Source organism: Mauremys mutica, chromosome 3 (assembly GCF_020497125.1).
Source record: "Mauremys mutica isolate MM-2020 ecotype Southern chromosome 3, ASM2049712v1, whole genome shotgun sequence".
Classification (NCBI taxonomy): domain Eukaryota; kingdom Metazoa; phylum Chordata; order Testudines; family Geoemydidae; genus Mauremys; species Mauremys mutica.
In genome coordinates, this window is record NC_059074.1 from 2520903 (window position 1) to 2540531 (window position 19629).

Genomic DNA, 19629 nt, shown 5'->3' on the forward strand with positions numbered 1-19629 from the left:
AGAAGCAGAGCTTGGTGATCTGATTTAGAAGGAATACAGACACCATGCGTGGTATACATTTGAGACGAGGATACCAGTGTCCCTTTGGAGCACAGAGAAGGAGGATCAGCCACAAAAACTGCAGGCATGATCATGTTTGCATGGTCTCTTTAGGTGACAGGTGAAACAAGCGGGTTCAAAGGGCAAGTCCCCAAACACTGGCAGCATCAAACTGGTACAGGTCACAAGTCAGCCTGAATACATTCGCTAGGGCCTAGACCTTTGGATGGATTTGCTAGTGATGATGGAATGACCAAAGACAGCAGCACTGTCAGCTGGAGGGCAGTATGCCAAGATGGCAGACAATGCACATGGCTGCAGACAAAGTCTTAGAAGCCTTAAGAATAGCAACACAGTTGAGATGGAGGCAGAGAGCAGGCGCATTGCTCTTCACTGCCCTAGGAAAAGCCTGTCCAACTTCTGAGATTCACATTTCAGCAGAGAGGGCTTCCTGGACTGGAAGCCAATTTTCTGCACCTTTACACTTGGAGGCGTAGCCCAGGCAGACAACGTCCTGTGGCCCAGACCAGAAGGAGTGACTCTAGGTTGGCAAGAGGTCTGAGCAATGGTAGACGAGGCTCACAGGCACAGGCCAAGGCCATCACTACGAGATGAACTGTCCCCCCACTGGCAGCAGCTAGCCATGCGAAAGGAACCAAGGGGGTAGGGGCCACAGAATCCTTCCATAACTTTGGCTCTGAACAGTTGGTGCCCCCAAAAGGGCACTCATGTGGTCTCACTGGGCAATTTTCCAGGCAGTTCTCGAAAATCAACAGCACTGGGGAGTGATTAAGTGTGAATAGGCAGAGGCACGTGTAGTCCTTGGGGAAGGCCTGATTGTGAGGAGAGGTTTAAACAATGGAGGACTCTGCCCAGAGCCAAGACTCTGGGACTTTCCAGTAACATTTTTAGTTTCAATCCCTCGCCTCAGGGACACGAACTAAACCCAGACCCAGGGGCGGCTCTAGGAATTGCACCGCCCCAAGCAGGGCGGCACGCCGCGGGGGGCGCTCTGGCAGTCGCCAGTCCCGCGGCTCCGGTGGACCTCCCGCAGACGTGCCTGCGGAGGGTCCGCTGGTCCCGCGGCTCCGGTGGAGCAGACGTGCCTGCGGGAGGGTCTGCTGGTCCCACGGCTTCGGTGGAGCAGACGTGCCTGCGGGAGGGTCTGCTGGTCCCACGGCTTCGGTGGAGCATCCGCAGGCGTGCTTGCAGGAGGTCCACCGGAGCCGTGGGACCAGTGGACCCTCCGCAGGCATGTCTGCGGGAGGTCCACCGGAGCCGCCTGCCGCCCTCCCGCGGCACGCCGCCCCAAGCACACGCTTGGCGCGCTGGGGTCTGGAGCCGGCCCTGCCCAGACCTAACTGACTAGAAGGGAAAGCAGTTTGTGCCACTGAGCCCCCCTGTGCCCCAGGAACAGACAAGGCAGGACAGACCCTCCTGCCCAGCCCTCCTCCCAGTCTGGGGAGGGGCAGTGCTAGTACTTAGATAGCCCATTCCCGCAGATATCCCTTCCAATGGCTTCTCAGCAGCTCAGGAACCAGGTGTCCACTACCGACTGACCATGTTAACTGCTTTGTTGTTGAGGGTCACCTCTGGAGAGTCTTACCTGACCCAATCTTGATCAGTCCATTGTGCTGAATAAAGATGGTGTCACAGGTCAGGTTGCCATGGATGATTGGGGGATCACAGGAGTGGAGGTAGCTGGAAATTCAGAACAGAACACTAGTGAAAAGAGTGCTGTGGCGTTCCCCTTCCCACTGCTTCTCCCTGCCCTGCTGGAAAGGCGACATTACAGAACAATATGCAAGAGTATTTACAAAACCAGGGCGATACAATTCAGGAACTGGGAGTGCACAGTCTTTGGGTTAGAAGACAAAGAATAAGACACAAAATAAAACTGGCTCCTGCTAAAGGACCCCAGGAAAGAAGAAAAGGAAACCGTCTCTGACCAGCTCTTGGAGCCCAAAAGCCCAGGATACAATAAATGGGGGAGGGGGTGGGAAGGGAAGGGAGAGAAATATTACTTGACCTGATTTCTCTTGGGTAGAATATTGCCCACAGGGATTTCAAAGATGTTCAGACATTATACTGAGGCAAGCCAAGTCTGAAAGCAGAGTCCACCCCCAAAAGAAACACCCATTCTGACCTTACTTACTGGGAACCAAGAAGGTGCCCAGTATTGTACAGACATTAGACAGAGAGCATGTAGCCTAGCACACACACATTCCCAGATCAGACAGGTCCTTCTTGATCTGGGTCTCAGGTACTGTAGAGACACACCTTGGCCTACTAGATATTTATACCTTGCACATCAGTGGTTTTCATGCAGTCAAGGTAAGCTAAATCCCCAGAGCTGACTGTCTTTGGGTGCATGTGTTTAGACAAGGGCGTTCTTAGCAGAGAGCCCTCAGAGTTCCAGAGCTTATTCCCCAGTCCTTGGCTTAGGCTCTTTAAAGAGCCAAAAGTAGAGATTATATCTATCCTGCGCTTTTTGTTAGCCGAGTTAGCAGCCTGAGGGGCTCACTGGATCCCCAACTATTTCTGGTTCATAGAATATTGGGTTGGAAGGGACCTCGGGAGGTCATCTAGTCCAACCCCCTGCTCAAAGCAGGACCAATCTCCAGACAGATTTTTAACCCAGTTCCCTAAATGGCCCCCTCTAGGATTGAATTTACAACCCTGGGTTTAGCAGGCCAATGCTCAAACCACTGAGCTATCCCTCCCCCCCATTATGGTTATCTGTGCTTGGAAAAATGGTAGTGATGGGATGATCCAGGCCTTCCTCTTTGCAAGGCTGAATATTTCACTCTAGTTCTGTAACTTGCTAGTGATGTGGTGAATGAGTTTACAATTTAAAAAGTAATCTGGGGCTCACAGGACCAGTGTCCCCAGCTGCCTGCAGGGCCAGTCTGAAGCTGCCTCTGGTCTGTGGGAGGGGCAGGGTTACCAGCAGAAGGAGACGGGGGGGAGGAGGTCATCATATTTGAAACCAAGTCTAGTGGTCAGAGTAGTTTTGTCTAGACTGCCTAATTAGTAGGCTGCACTCTTCCATCCCACAGCTAATTAGGAAGACTGGCTCGGGCTGCTGAACTCCAGAACAGCTGGACATTCATACTGAGGGCATCTCCCCACTTCACCTACCTGAGAGCAGAGAGGATTTGGGTGCACCAGCGCTTCCAGGCCTACAAATACAAGGTGAAGTACAAGTCACAATCAGCAAGTAGGACTAACTGCTGCCATTTCAGCTCATCTGGAGGAACGCGCCTCTCCTGCTGCAGCCTGGCCTCTAAGCTCCAGACCATCCCAGTTGTACTGGTGAATGGTAACCATGGAATCCCCGCTCCCACGCTCAACACAGCCACATCACTCATGCAGTGACGAAGAAATCCTCCACCTTCTTTCTGTACTCTACATGCAAGAGAGGTGTGCACAATCTGTGCACATCTCAAAACTAGCTCATTCCCTCTGCAGAGTTGCATCAACCTGCCTGATGCTTTCCTGGAGAGACACCCCTAGTTATGCTGGCTGACTGCCAGGGATGACAGCTGAATGGAGCTTCTACTGCAGGCAGGGACACAGCAACCCCCAACCATGAGCAAGGGGCCTGTGATAAGAGCTTTCCAGAGGAGAGAGTGCCCATCAAAGCAGGGCACACATGCAGGAGGAGAGATTACCTTTTCATTCATTGTCTTGTGGTTCTTCTTTGTCTTCTTCAGGAACTGTTTCAAGCTGCCTGAGGACATGTACTCTGTGATGAAAATCACCTGCAGGGACAAGATGAAACATTACCTGCTGCTTCCCCTCTAGCCCACAATATCCCCAGCGAGCGGATTAAGGAGGAGCTTCTTACACCACTTACCCTGGCCTTGTTCTCCTTTACATCAGCCCAGTACTTGTGGAATTTCACAATATTCAGGTGTTCCAGCTGGATCAGGTTGTCAAAGACAGCTTTAACCTTCTCCTATGACAACCAGAAAAGCAGAACCACATTACCGTCCTAAGCCAAGGAACGTTCCCATCCATTCCCCAACCTTCTCTTCTCCTATGTCTGAGTCCCCAGACGTTCCAACGCTATGCACTACCCCATTGCATGGTTCCAGCTGATGTGCTTAACACTAGCAGCATCTGACCCCAATGCTAGATACAAACTGCATGCCTTGCCCCCTAACTATGGCTGGACATTATTTGGCCACTGATATTGACAGATTCAAACCATGTTCCACATCCAAGGAGAAGATCCTGACAGAATCAGCCTGTCATACTTTCTGCACTGGGAGCACAAAGCAGTTCAGTTCCAAGCATGCCCAGAGGCCTGCATGTTCAGTTGGAGAATCAGAGCAATTCAGCACTCCAGTCAGATTGGCTGGGTTTGTAACTCTATGCTATGTAACTATGCTCAGCCACATGGTCTGTGATCCCCACCTAGCCACAGGACACATTCTTGGCACAAGGTGCAGGACAATCTCCACCCTAACTTACCTCCTGAAGCTTAAAATTCTTGCGCTCGGAAAACTGAACTTCATTCCAAACAACTTCCACACCTTCTTCTGTATCCATCGCCAGGTAGGCACTATCAATTCCAGGGACGTTGCGCTGATTCACCTGGACAGATAGATGGGGATAGATGTGAAGCCAAAGGCAGGGACACACCACCAATACCAGTCACTCATCTATAGCTTCCTCCTACACTGATCTTACAGCCTCAACCCTACTAACCACAGGGTGCAATCCGAGACTTGGTTATTCATGTAAGTTATGATGTGCCCAGCAGAGTCTATACTCTAAGCCACACGTGTAGAGGCAGACCAGGGGTCATGTGAGCGGGGGAGTAGGGAATGCTCTAGGGAGAGAACTTTTTGCACAGACATTAGCTTGCAGTTTGGGTTGCCTCATGGCATGATTTGTTTGTATCATTTAGGATATTTCTAGTTCTATCAGTCGTGCCCCCAAGCAGATCCAGGGGGTGAAGAGAGGACCCCCATGTGGAAACCAAGCAGACAAGAAGTGTCAGGAGGGATTTGCAGAGAGTGATGTTGCTTGGAGCACAGAAGGAAGGAAGTCATTTCAGGCACAGGGAAATCAAGACAGTTGTGAGTGGGAGGAGATGCACAGCTGTTTACACAGTTGTTGCACCAATTTAAGTAGAACAGTTTGAAACTGTTGACAGTACTTTAGCTGGTATCAGTAGGTTTACCAATAAACAGCTATAACTCAGTGTGAGTGTGCCTGCACTAGAGATATGCAAAGAGTGTGAAGACAAGCTCTAAGGAAGCATCGAGATGAGCAGACAAAGCATGGGATGGACGAAGATGACTTTGTACAGATAAGCTTTTAAGAGCCAAAGAGAGCCTGCGGGTGAGGACAAGGTGCTTGAATGCAAGTTAGCAGAGAGACTTGAGGAAGAGCAAGTCACAGCAGCAGGAAATGTTGCAGTCCCTGCCCTTGCCACTGGTAAGGTACATTTTCCCATGACATGCAACAGCAGCCAAGGATCTACTACGAACATGGCCTGCATGTCCCTACGGCCACAGGCCAAGCAGGTGGAACCACCCAATCTGAGAAATATCTGTTGGTGGAGTTGCTCAGCAAGTAGGTAAGAGCTGCAGGAGGAGGTTGCTCATCTGCATAGAATCCAGGAGTGAGAGGACTTCACCGATGGGATGCACATCGAAGCATCTGGGACAGAGGATGGTAGCCAACTACACATGACTAGAGCATCCCTAGAGGAAGAAGGAAAACAGTCTGCTCTGCAGGGAGTAGACTGGCTGCTGGCCACTTGGAGCAGTAGACAGTTCTCCACCCCCAACCCAGCATAATTGAGCACCAGTACAGTGCACTGGCAACATCAGGTGAGGAGCAGCCACCTCCCCACAAGGCTGGGAGCCTCACAGCCACCACACCCAAGAGAAGGCAGCACTGGAAGTTAGTTGTCAGGGACTCCCTTCTGCGGGGGATGGAGGTATCGATCTACTGACCTGATGTCTCATGTGGTGTCCTGCCTGCCTAGAGCCCACATCTGAGACATTACGGAAAGGTTGCCGAGGCTCATCTGTCCCCTGATCACCACCCCATGCTGCTCATCCACGTGAGTACTTATAGTACTGCCAGATATGACCCTGAGCAGATCAGCGGTGACTACAGACCTCTGGAAGCAAGGGTGGAGAAGTCAGCAGTACAGCTGATCTTGCCGGGGGGATCATGGAAAATTAAAGTAGGGTAATAAGAGCCACATGAGGGAAATCAGAGGGGGACTCTTTTCAACATCTTGGATGTCTATAGACAAATGCAAGGAGTACAGAGAATAAAGAAGAACTAGAAGTGTTCAGTAATAATTTAGTTTATGTACTAGCTAGCATGAGACTTGGTGAGGCAAATCTTCTGACTGGATATTGGTACAGAGTGGTACAGTCTGTTCAGAAGGAAGGCAGAGAAAAAGGGAGGTGGTGGTGTTATACATCAAGAATATATACTATAAGGGAGTCAAATTCTGGAATAGGCTTCCAAGGGAGATTGGGGAATCCCCAACACTGGAGGTTTTTAGGAACAGGTAGGACAAACCCCTGTCAGGGATGATCTTGGTCCTGCCTCAGCACAGGGGGTTGAACTCGATGACCTCTGAGTTCTCTTCCAGCCCTACACTTCTATTACTCTTATTTCAACACCCCGATGATTTGCTCATACCATTTCCCTCCATCGGGGCCAGTCATTTCTAGATCACCTTCTACTATGACTAGTGCTCTACTGACAAACCAGTCTTGGCCCAATGAGGCACCTGGAGTACGTCTACACTGCAATGAAAGTGCACCGTGTCCACGGCTGGCTGAAGTCAGCTGACTTGGGCTCACAGGATTATAAAATTGCGAGGTGGGAGGTCTCAGAGCCCCAGGCTCCAACCCAAGCCTCAACATTGCAATTTTATAACCCCTACACCTACTCCCCAAGAGCCCAAGTCAGCTGATCCAGACTCAGACTCATTGGCATGTTTGTACCACATACACCCAGAGGCTCCAATCAGGGTCACATCCTGTTGTATTAAGCACTGTTCAAATACATAGGCAATTGTCCTTGCCCCAAAGTGCTTTCAAATTTAGAGAAAAGGTGGGGAAGATGAGCACAGACGCATTTTATAAAGGGCTGCAATTTCTAAATCCTTTTACAACAAGGCACTAACTACTCCCATTTGCCTCTGCCTAGCCATCACTACAAACACACAGGAATCACACCACTGACACGATCCTGCATCTGGGATGGAAAGTAGCTGCCGTTTACCACCACCAACTAGCTACACAGACAGAACAGGAAATGAATGACACCATATCAAACTGAAATTGCATGAAGTTTTAGCCAGTGAGAGTCCTTATATTTTAATTTGGCCAACACATGAGGCCCTCATCTCTCTTATTGCACATGGAATCTGGGCTGCCTACGCTCATTCAGGACTTTGGTGTTACATCTCTCCGCCAGAAGCACAACACCCTTAGCACCATGCTGGGACACTGGGGTTAGCACTGATTCAGCCAGGGACCAGCCACCCTTCTAGGATGATAATCAATTATTTAAAAAACAAAATTGGATTATTTAAATTGATTTAAATTATAATTTTTTCTTTTTCAAAATAAACCTGTTAAATGAAATCTGAATTTAATACAAAATATGTTAAGGCCTAAATTTATTATAATCTCTTAAAATATTTAAATAAAATAAAAAAAATATGCTGAATCCATGAGCCTCTATCAAAAACTGAGTTAAAGGCTGACTTTCTATATAAAGAAAGAATCAGAGGAAAAACCTCTAACTTTTGAGATCAAGCTTTATAAATATGGCACAATAGGTTATGTACTGTATTAAGGGCTTGTTTTAATAAAAAATTATATGCTATTGTATTTAAATGCCAGTTACCATCATAATGCAGCATGATACAAAGCATAAGCAAAAAAGTTAATTATATAATAAACAAGCAATATATCAGTCACTGTTTTCTACATACTAAAAATGTAGAATTAATAAGAACCTGAAAAGATTAAGCAACATAACTGCTTAAATAAATATATGTAGTTATAGTGTACTCTCCTGGGGAAAAAATTATATATCAAATCCAGCATAAAGACACTGTTTTGTTGTAAATCAACAAGCTTTAATGGCGGTATCAACCATTGAGAATGCACCTCCTCTTTAAAAAGAAAATTTAAATGCAGGCTTTCCCCTTGATTTAGATCAATCCACCTTGACCACTGCAACAAAGCACTGGGCATTTGGTCAGTGCTAACAAGATTGCCTTCTCAATCACCTAAGATGACAAAACAGACTTCCTATCACAGGTTGGGTTCTCCTTGGAGAGGTGACCAGACATCACACCCTGCTTAGCTTGTGAAAGCCCCATGACGGCAGACTTTCTCCAGTAAAAATTTGCTCACTCCTTCAGTTCCCTCCATCCAATGCCAAATCACAGCCTGTCCCAGATGTCTCAGCATCAACTAAAATGTAACACTGCCCAACAGAATGCCTGCTCCTTCCTTCCTATCACTCCGGACAGAGGTTACCAACCAGTAGTCAGGGTGCCCTCTGCATATGCACACTTGTGGGATGGGCCTCTCTCAGTGTAATATCTTCTAGAGAGCACTGTCCTTTGGGGCCACTTTTCCCTTCCTCCCCCTACCTTGCAGACGGTTCTGAAGAGATAAGGGGCAGTGGCCCCAACCGCCTCCCAGTTCCTTCTTTACTTTTGGAATTCTTGACCTGAGACTCTGAAGTGGGGGAAGGTGGGCTGAACCTTGAATGTGCAGAGAGCGCATGCGCACGCACACACACACACCCCAACCACTGCTGAAATGCTGGGGTCAGATCTGATGCCCACAATTTAAGGATGAGGTTGTTAAATTGGAGAGGGTTCAGAGAAGAGCTACAAGAATGATTAAAGGATTAGAAAACCTGCTTTATAGTGACTGAGCTCCTTGAGTCTATCTATGTAGCTGAAGAGAGAGAAGGCTGCCTTGATCTCCGTAACTACATGGGGAATATTTGATGAGCTCTTCGGCCTAACAGGGAAAGGTCTAACACAATCTAATGGCTGGAAACTGAAGCTAGACAAACTCAAACTGGAAATAAGGCGCACACTTTTAACAGCAAAGGCAATTAACCATTGGAACAATTGGCCAAGGGTCATGGTAGATTTTCTATCACTGACAATGTTTAAATCCAGATTGGATAGTTTTTTAAGAACTGCTCTAGAAATTATTTTGGGGAACTTCTCTGGCCTGTGTTATACAGAAGGTCAGACTAGGTGATCCCAATGGTCCTTTCTGGAATCTTGGAATCTGAAGTTACTGGTAAGCAACTTTTTTCTTCTTCCAGTAGCCTCTGCATATTTCCACTTCTGGGAAATTAGCAACCAGTACAATTCCTGCACCAGGAAGGTGGTACCTTATAGACCAGGGGTCTCAAACACGCGGCCCACGGGGCTATTTCCTGTGGCCCACCAAGTGGCCCGCCCCCGCCCTCCCTCCAGGCCAGGGGTGGGCAAACTACAGCTGCAGGATTGCGCCCCCCCAAGCCCCCCGAGCCCCATGCTGCTCCCTGAAGCAGCTGGCATCACGTTCCTGCTGGGGGGGGGGGGGAGAAGCAGAGGGCTCCATCTGTGTGTTGCCCTGGCTTCCAGGCACCGCCCCCCCCCCACCTGCACCCCAACCCCCTGCCTGCACCTCAACTCCCTTCCAAGCCCCCTGTTGCATCCCACACCCTTTCTGCACCCCAATCCCCTGCCCTGAGCCCCCTGCCACATCCCACCCCTCCTGCACCTCAACTCCCTGCCCCGAGCCCCCCCCCGCCACACCCCTTATACACCCTCTGGGGGCAGGGAGGGGGCAGAGTTGGGGTGGGGACTTCAGGGAAGGGGTTGGAATGGGGGCAGGGCCAGTGGCAGCGAGGGGGTGGGGATGTGTCAGTGATGCAGCCCTCGGGCCAATGAACTAGCCCTCATGTGACATTCATGGTCATTTGAGTTTGAGACCCCTGTTATAGATTAACAGACGTATTGGAGCATAAGCTTTCGTGGGTGAATCCCCACTTTGCCAGATGCATGTGTCTGACGAAGTGGGTATTCACCCACGAAAGCTCATGCTCCAATACGTCTATTAGTCTATAAGGTGCCTCAGGACTCTGTCGCTTTTTAAGTGAACAGGAACTACTAAACTGCCAAAATAAGAATCAGCTCTAGATGGCAGGTCAAGAGAATTAGAAGCGAATGTAATTTTGCTCTCCCAGATCATACCTTAGTAACGGACACATTTTTCTTTCAAATACAAGAATAGCTTCAAATAATAGCTTTGCAAATTCTATGAAAACACAGAATCAAGGCCTGCAGTGGCAGCTGCCTTCTGATCAGCTGAAAGCCTTTTTAGATATCCAGGTGAATTCACACCCACGTAGTCCCAGCAGGGGTGTAAAAGGCAAGTGGGGTTTAGGTTGGATATTAGGAAAAACTTTTTCACTCAGAGAGTGGTGAAGCACTGGAATGGGTTCCCTAGGGAGGTGGTGGAATCTCCTTCCTTAGAGGTTTTTAAGGTCAGGCTGGACAAAGCCCTGGCTGGGATGATTTAGTTGGGAATTGGTCCTAATTTGAGCAGGGGGTTGGACTAGATGAGCTCCTGAGGTCCCTTCCAACCCTGATATTCTATGATTCTAAGAGAGCCAGATATACCTAAACAAACATTCTCTAAGCTTGAACCAATAACTCCCCCCAAAACAAAACAAAACCAGCAAGAGTAAAAATAACGCAGGCAGAAGTCCAGTAGCCGAGTAGCAGGGGTATCCAGTTTATTGCACTGAATGCAGCATGTACAGCTGGCCTTGGGGGCAGGTGGCATGTGTGCACATTCAAGGGAAACAGCTCATGACCCTCAGAGACCGTGTACGGTCTCCGGAGACCAGAGTGACTCAACTGGAGGAGCTAAGGGAAACAGAGCTGTACATAGACAAGTCTTCCTGGGACTAGGGATATAAATATTTAACCGATAAGAGAGTTTCAGTTTCGGTTAACTGTTAACAATTAAATTCCACTGCCTCCCCCAGAGCCCAGGACTCCACTGTCAGCCCTGCTCCCAGGGCAGCAGCCAAAGTACCTGGCCGCAGGAGCACGGCAGCAGACCACAGGGATAGGCAGCAGAGCCCTGTGTAAAACGTGAGGGGTGCTGCAGCATCCTGGGCACCTCTAGTTCCCCAGTTAAATGTTTAACCGTGTAACTGATAAAATATCGTCAGTTACATGGTTACTTTTTTTAAAACCACTATTTACATCCCTACCCAGGACACAGCAGAGCAATCCAACCCCCAGTCTAACAACCTCTTTGTTGCTAAGGCAGGGAAAGTATTTGGGAAGGAGAACATCAAGCAGGAGTGGAGAGAAACAATTGCATCGTTTGAACCCTCCTTACAGATGATGTAAAGGTATCCTCTTGCAGTAAGTATACCGCTCAAGGGAACGGGACCCCTATAATTATGAAGACAGATAATAATCGAGAATTAGAAATACAGATAGTTGGGCTTGTGATGAGCGGGAGAACTGTATGGTAAATTGCCTGCCAAGTGCAAAGGTTGTATTGAGAGGTCCACATCTAGGAGGGCCATAAGAAAAGGTAGGAGGGATGTCCTGGAGGCCAAATTTAGGCTGCTAGGTAAGAGATTAAAGTCCAGGACTCCATGGGACCATACCCTGAAATACTTCCAGTTCAACGCGCAGGGCCAGGTAGACAGGCAGAACTGCAGGGTCTCGCTGCATGAATGAGATGATGGTGTAAGGAGGAAGGATTCAGATTTATTCAAAACTGAGAAACCTTTTGGGAAAGGAGGACCCTATACAGGCAGGATGGGCGCCACCTAAACTGAACCAGATTGCTGGTATGTCAAATTAAAAGGCCACAGAGGAGTTTTAACATTAAGGACAGGGGAAAGACGAAAGATATGGAGAAGCACATGATTCAGAAAGACATATCCCTTAGAGGAAGATCTATTAATGGGGATTCTCTATATCTCAAAAAGAAGAGGACAGAAGTTTGATAAAGTACAGGTAGGAACTGAAGAGAAATAGTCAAACAGAACAATCCCACTGAATTACACCACATGGAGGCAGACAACTAATATTGATCAATTTTATAAGTGCTTGTATACAAATGCAAGAAGCTGAAATATTAAGATGGGTGAACCTGAGTGACGTACTAAATAAGGATAGTGATATAATAGGCATCACAGAAACTTGGTGGAACAATGATAATCAATGGGACACAGTAATACCAAAGTAAACAATACACAGGAATGACAGAATAAGTCATGCTGGTGGGGTAGTGTCACTATATGTGAAAGAAGAGTCAAATATCCTAAAAATCTTTAAAGAATCAAACTGTACCACAGAATCTCTATGGATAGAAATTCCATGCTTAAATAATTAGAGTATAGAGGCAGGAGCATACTACCAACCACCTGACTAGGATGGTGATAGTGACTATGAAGTGATCAGGGAGGTTAGAGAGGCTAAAAATACAGAAAACGCAAAAATAATGGAGGATTTCAACTATCCCCATATTGATTGGGACAGATCACATCAGGACAGGATGCAGAGATAAGTTTCTAGACAACATTAAAGACTGCTTTTTACAGCAGATGGTCCTGGAACCCACAAGGGGAGAGGCAATTCCTGAATTAGTCCTAAATGGCACACATGATCTGGTCCATGAGGCTAATATAGTTGAACTGCTCAGTAATAGTGACCATAATGTAATTAAATTTATCATCCTTCTGGTGGGGGAAATACCGAAGATACCCACCACAGTAGCATTTAATTTCAAGAAGGGGAACTACACAAAAATGGAGAGGCTAGTTAAATGCTAATTCAGAGGAACAGTGACAAAAGTGAAATGCCTGCAAGCTGCACGGAAACTTTTACCACTACCACAAGAGGCTCAAACTATATGTAAACCCCAAATTAAAACAAAACAAAAAAGAGTAAGAGGACCAAAAACATGCCAACATGGCTAAACAGAGTAAAAGAGGCAGTTAGAGACAAAGACATCATTTAAAAAATGGGAAGTCAGATCCTACTGAGAAAAATAGGAACAAACTCTGGCTAATCAAGTGTAAAAGTATAATTAGACAGGACAAAAAAAAATCTGAAGAGCAACTTCCAAAAGACAAGTATCAGAGGGGTAGCCGTGTTAGTCTGGTTCTGCAGAAGCAGCAAAGAATCCTGTGGCACCTTATAGACTAACAGACGTTTTGCAGCATGAGCTTTCGTGGGTGAATACCCACTTCTTGCATCTGAAGAAGTGGGTATTCACCCACGAAAGCTCATGCTGCAAAACGTCTGTTAGTCTATAAGGTGCCACAGGATTCTTTGCTGCTTCTACCAAAAGACAAAAACTAACAGCAAATATTTTTTTCAAGTACATCAGAAGCAGGAAGCATGACAATCAGTAGGGCTACTGGACAAACTGATCCGATGAAGTTGGTATTCACCCACAAAAGCTCATGCTGCAAAACGTCTGTTAGTCTATAAGGTGCCACAGGATTCTTTGCTACTTGGACAAACTGAGTCGCTAAAGGAGCATTCAAGGAAGACAAGGCCCTTGCAGAGAAGCTACATGAATTCTTTGCATTGTTCTTCCCTGCAGGGGATGTGAGGGATATTCCTACATCTGAACCATTATTTTTAGACAAATCTGAGGAACTGTCCCAAACTGAGGTGTCAGAGGACATTTTGGAACAAACTGATAAATTGAAAAGGAATAAGTCAGCAGGACCTGATGGTATTCACTCAAGAGTTCTGAAGGAACTTAAATATGAACTTTTAGAACTAATAAATGTAGTATGTAACCTATCCCTTAAATCAGCCTCTGCACCAGATGACTGGAAGACAGCTAATGTGACTTTTTTTTTTTTTTTTTTTTTTAAAGGATTCCAAAGGTAATCCTGGCAATTACAGGCCAGTAAGCCTAAATTCAGTACCAGGTAAATTGGTTGAAGCAACAGAAAAGAAAAGAATCAAACACATAGATGAACATGATTTGTTTGGGAAGAGTCAACACAGCCTTTGTAAAGGGAAAAATCATGCCTCACCAGTCTATCAGAATTGTCTCAAGGGGTCAACACACATGGACGAGGGTGATCCAGTGGATTTAGTGTTCCTCAAGGTCCCTCACCAAAGGCTCTTAAGCAAAGTAAGGAGTTATAGGATAATAGGGAAGATCCTCATGAATAAGTATCTGGTTAAGAGACAGGAAAGAGAGTAAGACTAACTGGTCAGTTTTCTGAATGGAGAGAGGTAAACAGTGCCGCCCCACCCACAAGGATCTGCACTGGGACCAGTGCTGTTCAACATATTCATAAATTACCTGGAAAAAGGGGTGAACAGTGAAGTGGAAAAGTTTGCAGATGATACTAAATTACTCCAGATAGTTAAGTCCAAAGCAGACAAAGGGATCGCACACAAAAATGGGTGACTGGACAATAAAATGGCATATGAATGTTATGTTCTTATGAAATTCAATGTTGATAAATGCAAAATAATGTACATTGGAAAACAATCCCAACTCTACACACAGAATTATGGGGTCTAAATTAGCTGTTACACCTCAAGAAAGATCTTGGAGTCATTGTGGAGAGTTCTCTGAAAATGTGCTCTTGTTAAAAAACATTAGGAAAGGAATAGAAAATATGACAAAATATCATAAAGCTACTATAGAAATTCACGGCACACCCATACTATGAATACTGTGTGCTCTTCTACTCACCCCATCTCAGAGAGAGATATTAGAATTGGAAAAAGTACAGAGGAGGAACAAAAAAGTGATTGGGGGCATGAATCAGCTTCCATATGAGGAGAGATTTAAAAGACTAGGACTGTTCAGTTTAGAAAAGAGTGCTATGGGGGACAATGATGGAGGTCTATAAAATCATGACAGGTGTGGAAAAAGTGAATAGGCAAGTGTTATTTATCCCTTCAGATAACACAAACAGCAGGGATCACCCAATTAAATTAATAGGCAGCAGGTTTAAAACAAACATAAGGAAGTACTTCTTCACACAACAGTCAACCTGTGAAACTCATTGGCAAAGGATGTTATGAAGGCCAAAAGCATAACTGGGTTCAAAAAAGAATTAAATAAGTTCTAGGAGAATCAGTACATCAAAGACTATTAGCCAAGATGATCAGGGACACAACCCCATGCTCTTGGTGTCCCTAAACCTCTGCCTGCCAGAAGCTGGGACTGGACAAGACAGGATGGATCACTTGAAAATTCCCCTGTTCCATTTATTCCCTCTGAAGCGTCCGGCTCTAGCCACTGTCAGAAGATAGGACACTGGGCTAGACAGACCACAGGTCTGGCCCAGTATAGCCATTCTTAAGTCCCCCTAATACAGAGAAGTTAATACCAAGTGACTCCACAGTAGACTACTGCCCTAGGGGGTACCTCCAAGGACGCCTTTCAGCCTGCCACTCACACAGCACACCAGCATCTGGCCAAGCCTGTGATCACAGCATCAACTGCCCACAAGGGTGGTTGCAGGGAGGCTCAGGATTTCCCCACAAACACACCCAAACCCTGAGTGAGCTCACCATTGTTGCTGGCTCTGATCAGAGGCTGATACTCCTTTCCTCACCACTACCTGGTTTCCACTGCAGCACAACAACAGGGTTTCCCTGGCAGGGAAAGAAGCATCTCTGGGCAAAGGAAAATTAAGCAGGTTTAGCTTCTTAAAATGACGTCAGTGGAGCTCATCACTCGCAGAGGCTACAAGGAGAAAGTCCAGCCCCAATATGCACTGGATGATGAGCAGTCCGTGCAATCACCTATCCCACTCTCACATTGCAGGCCCTGAGGGCATGTGCTCTGCACAGCAGGCATTTGGAAGGAACCAGCCTGGACTATTACACTGCAACAGCCTGCTGCAGCCACAAGTCATTATAGGATTAAAGCCAAAATTTCTTCTACACCCTCCTCTTCATCCCCCTTTCTCCATTATATCAGCTCCTTGTCTTCCTCTGTGCATCATATAGCACCAGGGCGCTCAAGTGATCTCAAGCCAGCACCACCACAACCGTTTCAATTTCTCCATCATGATGAAACAGTTACCAAACTAATGCTTCCAAGTCTACTGACAACTGACCAAGAATCTTAATCTTAGGGGCCACCACAGACTCTAGCTGCTTTCTGGCTGCACCATGAGCTTCGATACTATTACAGTATTCAATACAAATTTAGATACTCTTTCAAGATGGTTGAAAAAACAGGCAATTGTGTGTAATTGGATATAATCAGTGTCCTCCCATCTGGAGCAAGCTAAGAAAACAACTTGGTTACTAGAGAAAAAGGAACACACTGGCCCAGTACTATTTTCTTCTGCTAAGTGTGTCAGCTGTGCACAGGTGCATCTGGTTCAAGTGCCAGTCACACAGGGTCTGCAGACCCCAATGTGACACCAGAGGGCTGGAAAATTCCAACAACAAATGAAAACAAATTCTGTTCTATGTCTACACCAGAGTTTTTACCTCATGTTGGCTGTCTGTCAATTAACATGTTTGTAAAGGCTAGTCTGGACACTAACAAAATGCTTGTTCCAGGTTATAATTGTTTGCAGTTTACCTTTGGGAACAGCAGTCTAACTCAGGATAAGTCTTGTCTACATTAGATTTTTTAAACACATGTGAAGCCATGTTAGCCATGTTTTAGCTAGGCGAGCCAAGGCTAAAAGAGCAAGCTAATCTAATTTCAAACTTCCTTGGCTGTATTACAACAGGGCTTTTCAATCCTGATGAGATAACTTGACTGAGCTAACACTGAACACATCCTTTTTGTAAAGATAGGGCTTTAATGGACAAAGATGAATTTGTTCTGGCCCAGGGATGCATACAAGACCCAATGTACCATCTAGACAGTGCACTAGGATGGCTGAAAATCAGCTAAAACTGCCAAAGAAACATTGTGAGGTCTGGGGTTCTTGGTCATTCTTCTGTTTTCATTGCTTAGTGAAATGTCCAGTGAGTACCATGGGAAGGGAAAGGTAGTTTTTTAGTAACCACCGTAAATAGCATGAGAGGTAAACAGCAGGGTCTGCCATAGATCTGCACTGGGAACTGGGCTATTCAACATTTTCATAATAAATCTGGAAAAGGGGGTAAACAGTGAGGTAGCCAAGTTTCCAGATGATACAAAATTACTCGATTATATAAAATTCCAAAGCTGACTGCAAAGAGTTACCAGTTTAGTGAGATCCCCTTGTGACTTTTTGTCCTAAGACTACAGGAGTGTTAACAGGCCTTTTCACCTCAAATGGTCTCTTAGAAAGTTTAGCATAAGTAGTTAGTTCACAAACTGTTTAACCGTGTATTTAGGTGTGACACTGAGTACATCTCCCAGACATGAGGAAGAGTGCTGCCATATGTACAAAATGATGCGGTCTAAATTAGCTGTTACCACTCAAGATAGATCTTGGAGATGTTTAAGTGTATTGCTGACACAGCTATCCACAGCTGGGACCCCACAACCCTAGCCCCAAATCAGCCACAAGGAGCACACAAACCCTGGGGTGGGAATCTGAGGCAATTTTCAAAGGGGCAATTCTGATGAGAAGCTGCTAGGTAACCATATTATGCGCTTAAGATCACAGAGCAGCCGATGACCGTGTGCGCTAACAATTCTTGTATTCCAAGGCCAGAAGCGACCATTGTGATCATCAAGTCTGACCTCCTGTACAACTATCCTAGAGAACTGCCCCAGAGCAATTCCTAGAGCAGATCTTTTAGAAAAACATCCAGTCTTGATTTAAGAATTGCCACTGATGGAGAATCCACCATGACCCTTGGTAAACTGTTCCCATGGTTAATTACTCTTATTTAAAACTGTAGGCCTTATTTCCAGTCTGAATTTGTCTAGCTTCAGCTTTCAGCCATTGGATCATAGATTCTAGGACTGGAAGAGACCTCGAGAGCTCATCGAGTCCAGTCCCCTGCCCTCATGGCAGGACCAAATACTATCCAGACCATCCCTGATAGATATTTATCTAACCTACTCTTAAATATCTCCAGAGATGGAGATTCCACAACCTCCCTAGGCAATTTATTCCAGTGTTTAACCACTCTGACAGTTAGGAACTTTTTCCTAATGTCCAACCTAAACCTCCCTTTTGGCCACAGCATCACACTGGGAGATCATCTTCAACTGATTATCCACCACAACCCCATATCTTTTTCAGAGTCACTGCTTCCCAGGATAGAATCCCTCCAGTCAGGTGATTATGGCTTCCATTCTTTGTCCTAGATGTACACATTTACCCATATTAAAACTTGTAATGTTTCTATCCTGCATTTCACTGATTCAAAGTGTTGTCATTTAATAACCTGCATAAAGAATTGTAAGTTCTTAGAAAGAATTTGAGTTGGCCTCTGGCATACAGAATTTTCCCAGCTCTCTAGCTATCAATGTGGGATGTCACTATAAAAAACTTGTTTCCATTCACTCACCACTTTGTGGAAAAAAAAAAAAAAAATCTTCCTTTGGCCCAGTCAAGGGGTATATATTTATGGGGAAGAATGGCTGAGAAACAAGGAAGTGGGAGGAAAACTACTGGAGAAGACAGCTGTGCAGCATTTTAAGACTTTTGTCCTCACTTATGACTCAACCTATTTACTTTGCACCTACAAAGCCCTTTGTCCTGTTGCAAGACTGGTAGGAGAGTGAAGTAGAAAGAAAAAAAAAAGAAAAAAAACCCACCATTTCTGAACATGTTCCCTTGGTACCCAATAAAGTGTACAGTAAAAGAGATAAGCACTTAATAGCTATCGCCATTCTATTAGCAAACCCTAGTGAAAACCCGCCCTCCTCTTGGTGACTTGCCAGGGCCCCAATGTTCTCCAGCTGCTACATACTGTCTCACCAGATTGCAATTATGCAGAATTTGGCAGCAGGTTTTAAAGAAACCTAGGCTATTACATACACCAATCTACACTAAAAGAATGTTATTTAGGTCGCAAAGTCAATGATTCAAAAGAGGAAATGCCACAATGAAGGTTGCCTGTGCAACTTTAATTCTGTTCCCCTATACATATATATCATGATGTAGTACAATGATCACACACTATTTAGTTTCACAGGCATCTGCCTCTTTAAGTGCACAGGATGGATGATACTCAGGGAATGAATCAGCTGTGTAATGACTAAAGTGTTTTCAACAGGATCACTACCTCACTGCTGCCAAAATTAGGCCATGGTGTGTAGTGAAAAGAGTTTGTCTACACAGAGAAATTAGATGAAAAGTTGTTCCACAATAGCTCCTTCTGTGAACACTATCAGAATCAAAGTCACTTTAAATCTAGAATAATTAATGCACTTCCATAGCATTTTTTTTGGAATAAAATGACTTATTCCAGAACAGCATCCACACAAGGAGCTATTTGTGAACAGTTTACTCTGGGAAAATTGACTGGACTAGCTGTAGCATATAGGCAAGCCTTAAGGAAGGCTTTTCTGCAGAAAGAGAAAGGCTGACCACATGGTAAGGGACCTCAGGAGGTCATCCAGTCCAACCCCCTGCTCAAAGCAGGAC

At 45.8% G+C, this 19629-nt stretch overlaps 1 protein-coding gene across 1 annotated transcript in view; it reads right to left on the reverse strand.

Annotated features, from left to right (window-relative positions):
- NRBP1 (nuclear receptor binding protein 1) overlaps nucleotides 1-19629 on the reverse strand; it is a 72664-nt gene that overhangs the window by 47914 nt on the left and 5121 nt on the right. Inside the window, exons 3-7 of the mRNA XM_045009768.1 lie at nucleotides 4519-4641; nucleotides 3899-4000; nucleotides 3714-3803; nucleotides 3181-3221; nucleotides 1646-1740 (exon numbers count right to left, since the gene is read on the reverse strand). Of these exons, the coding sequence (XP_044865703.1) occupies nucleotides 1646-1740; nucleotides 3181-3221; nucleotides 3714-3803; nucleotides 3899-4000; nucleotides 4519-4641 (451 nt within the window). The remainder of the gene's footprint in view (nucleotides 1-1645; nucleotides 1741-3180; nucleotides 3222-3713; nucleotides 3804-3898; nucleotides 4001-4518; nucleotides 4642-19629) is intronic.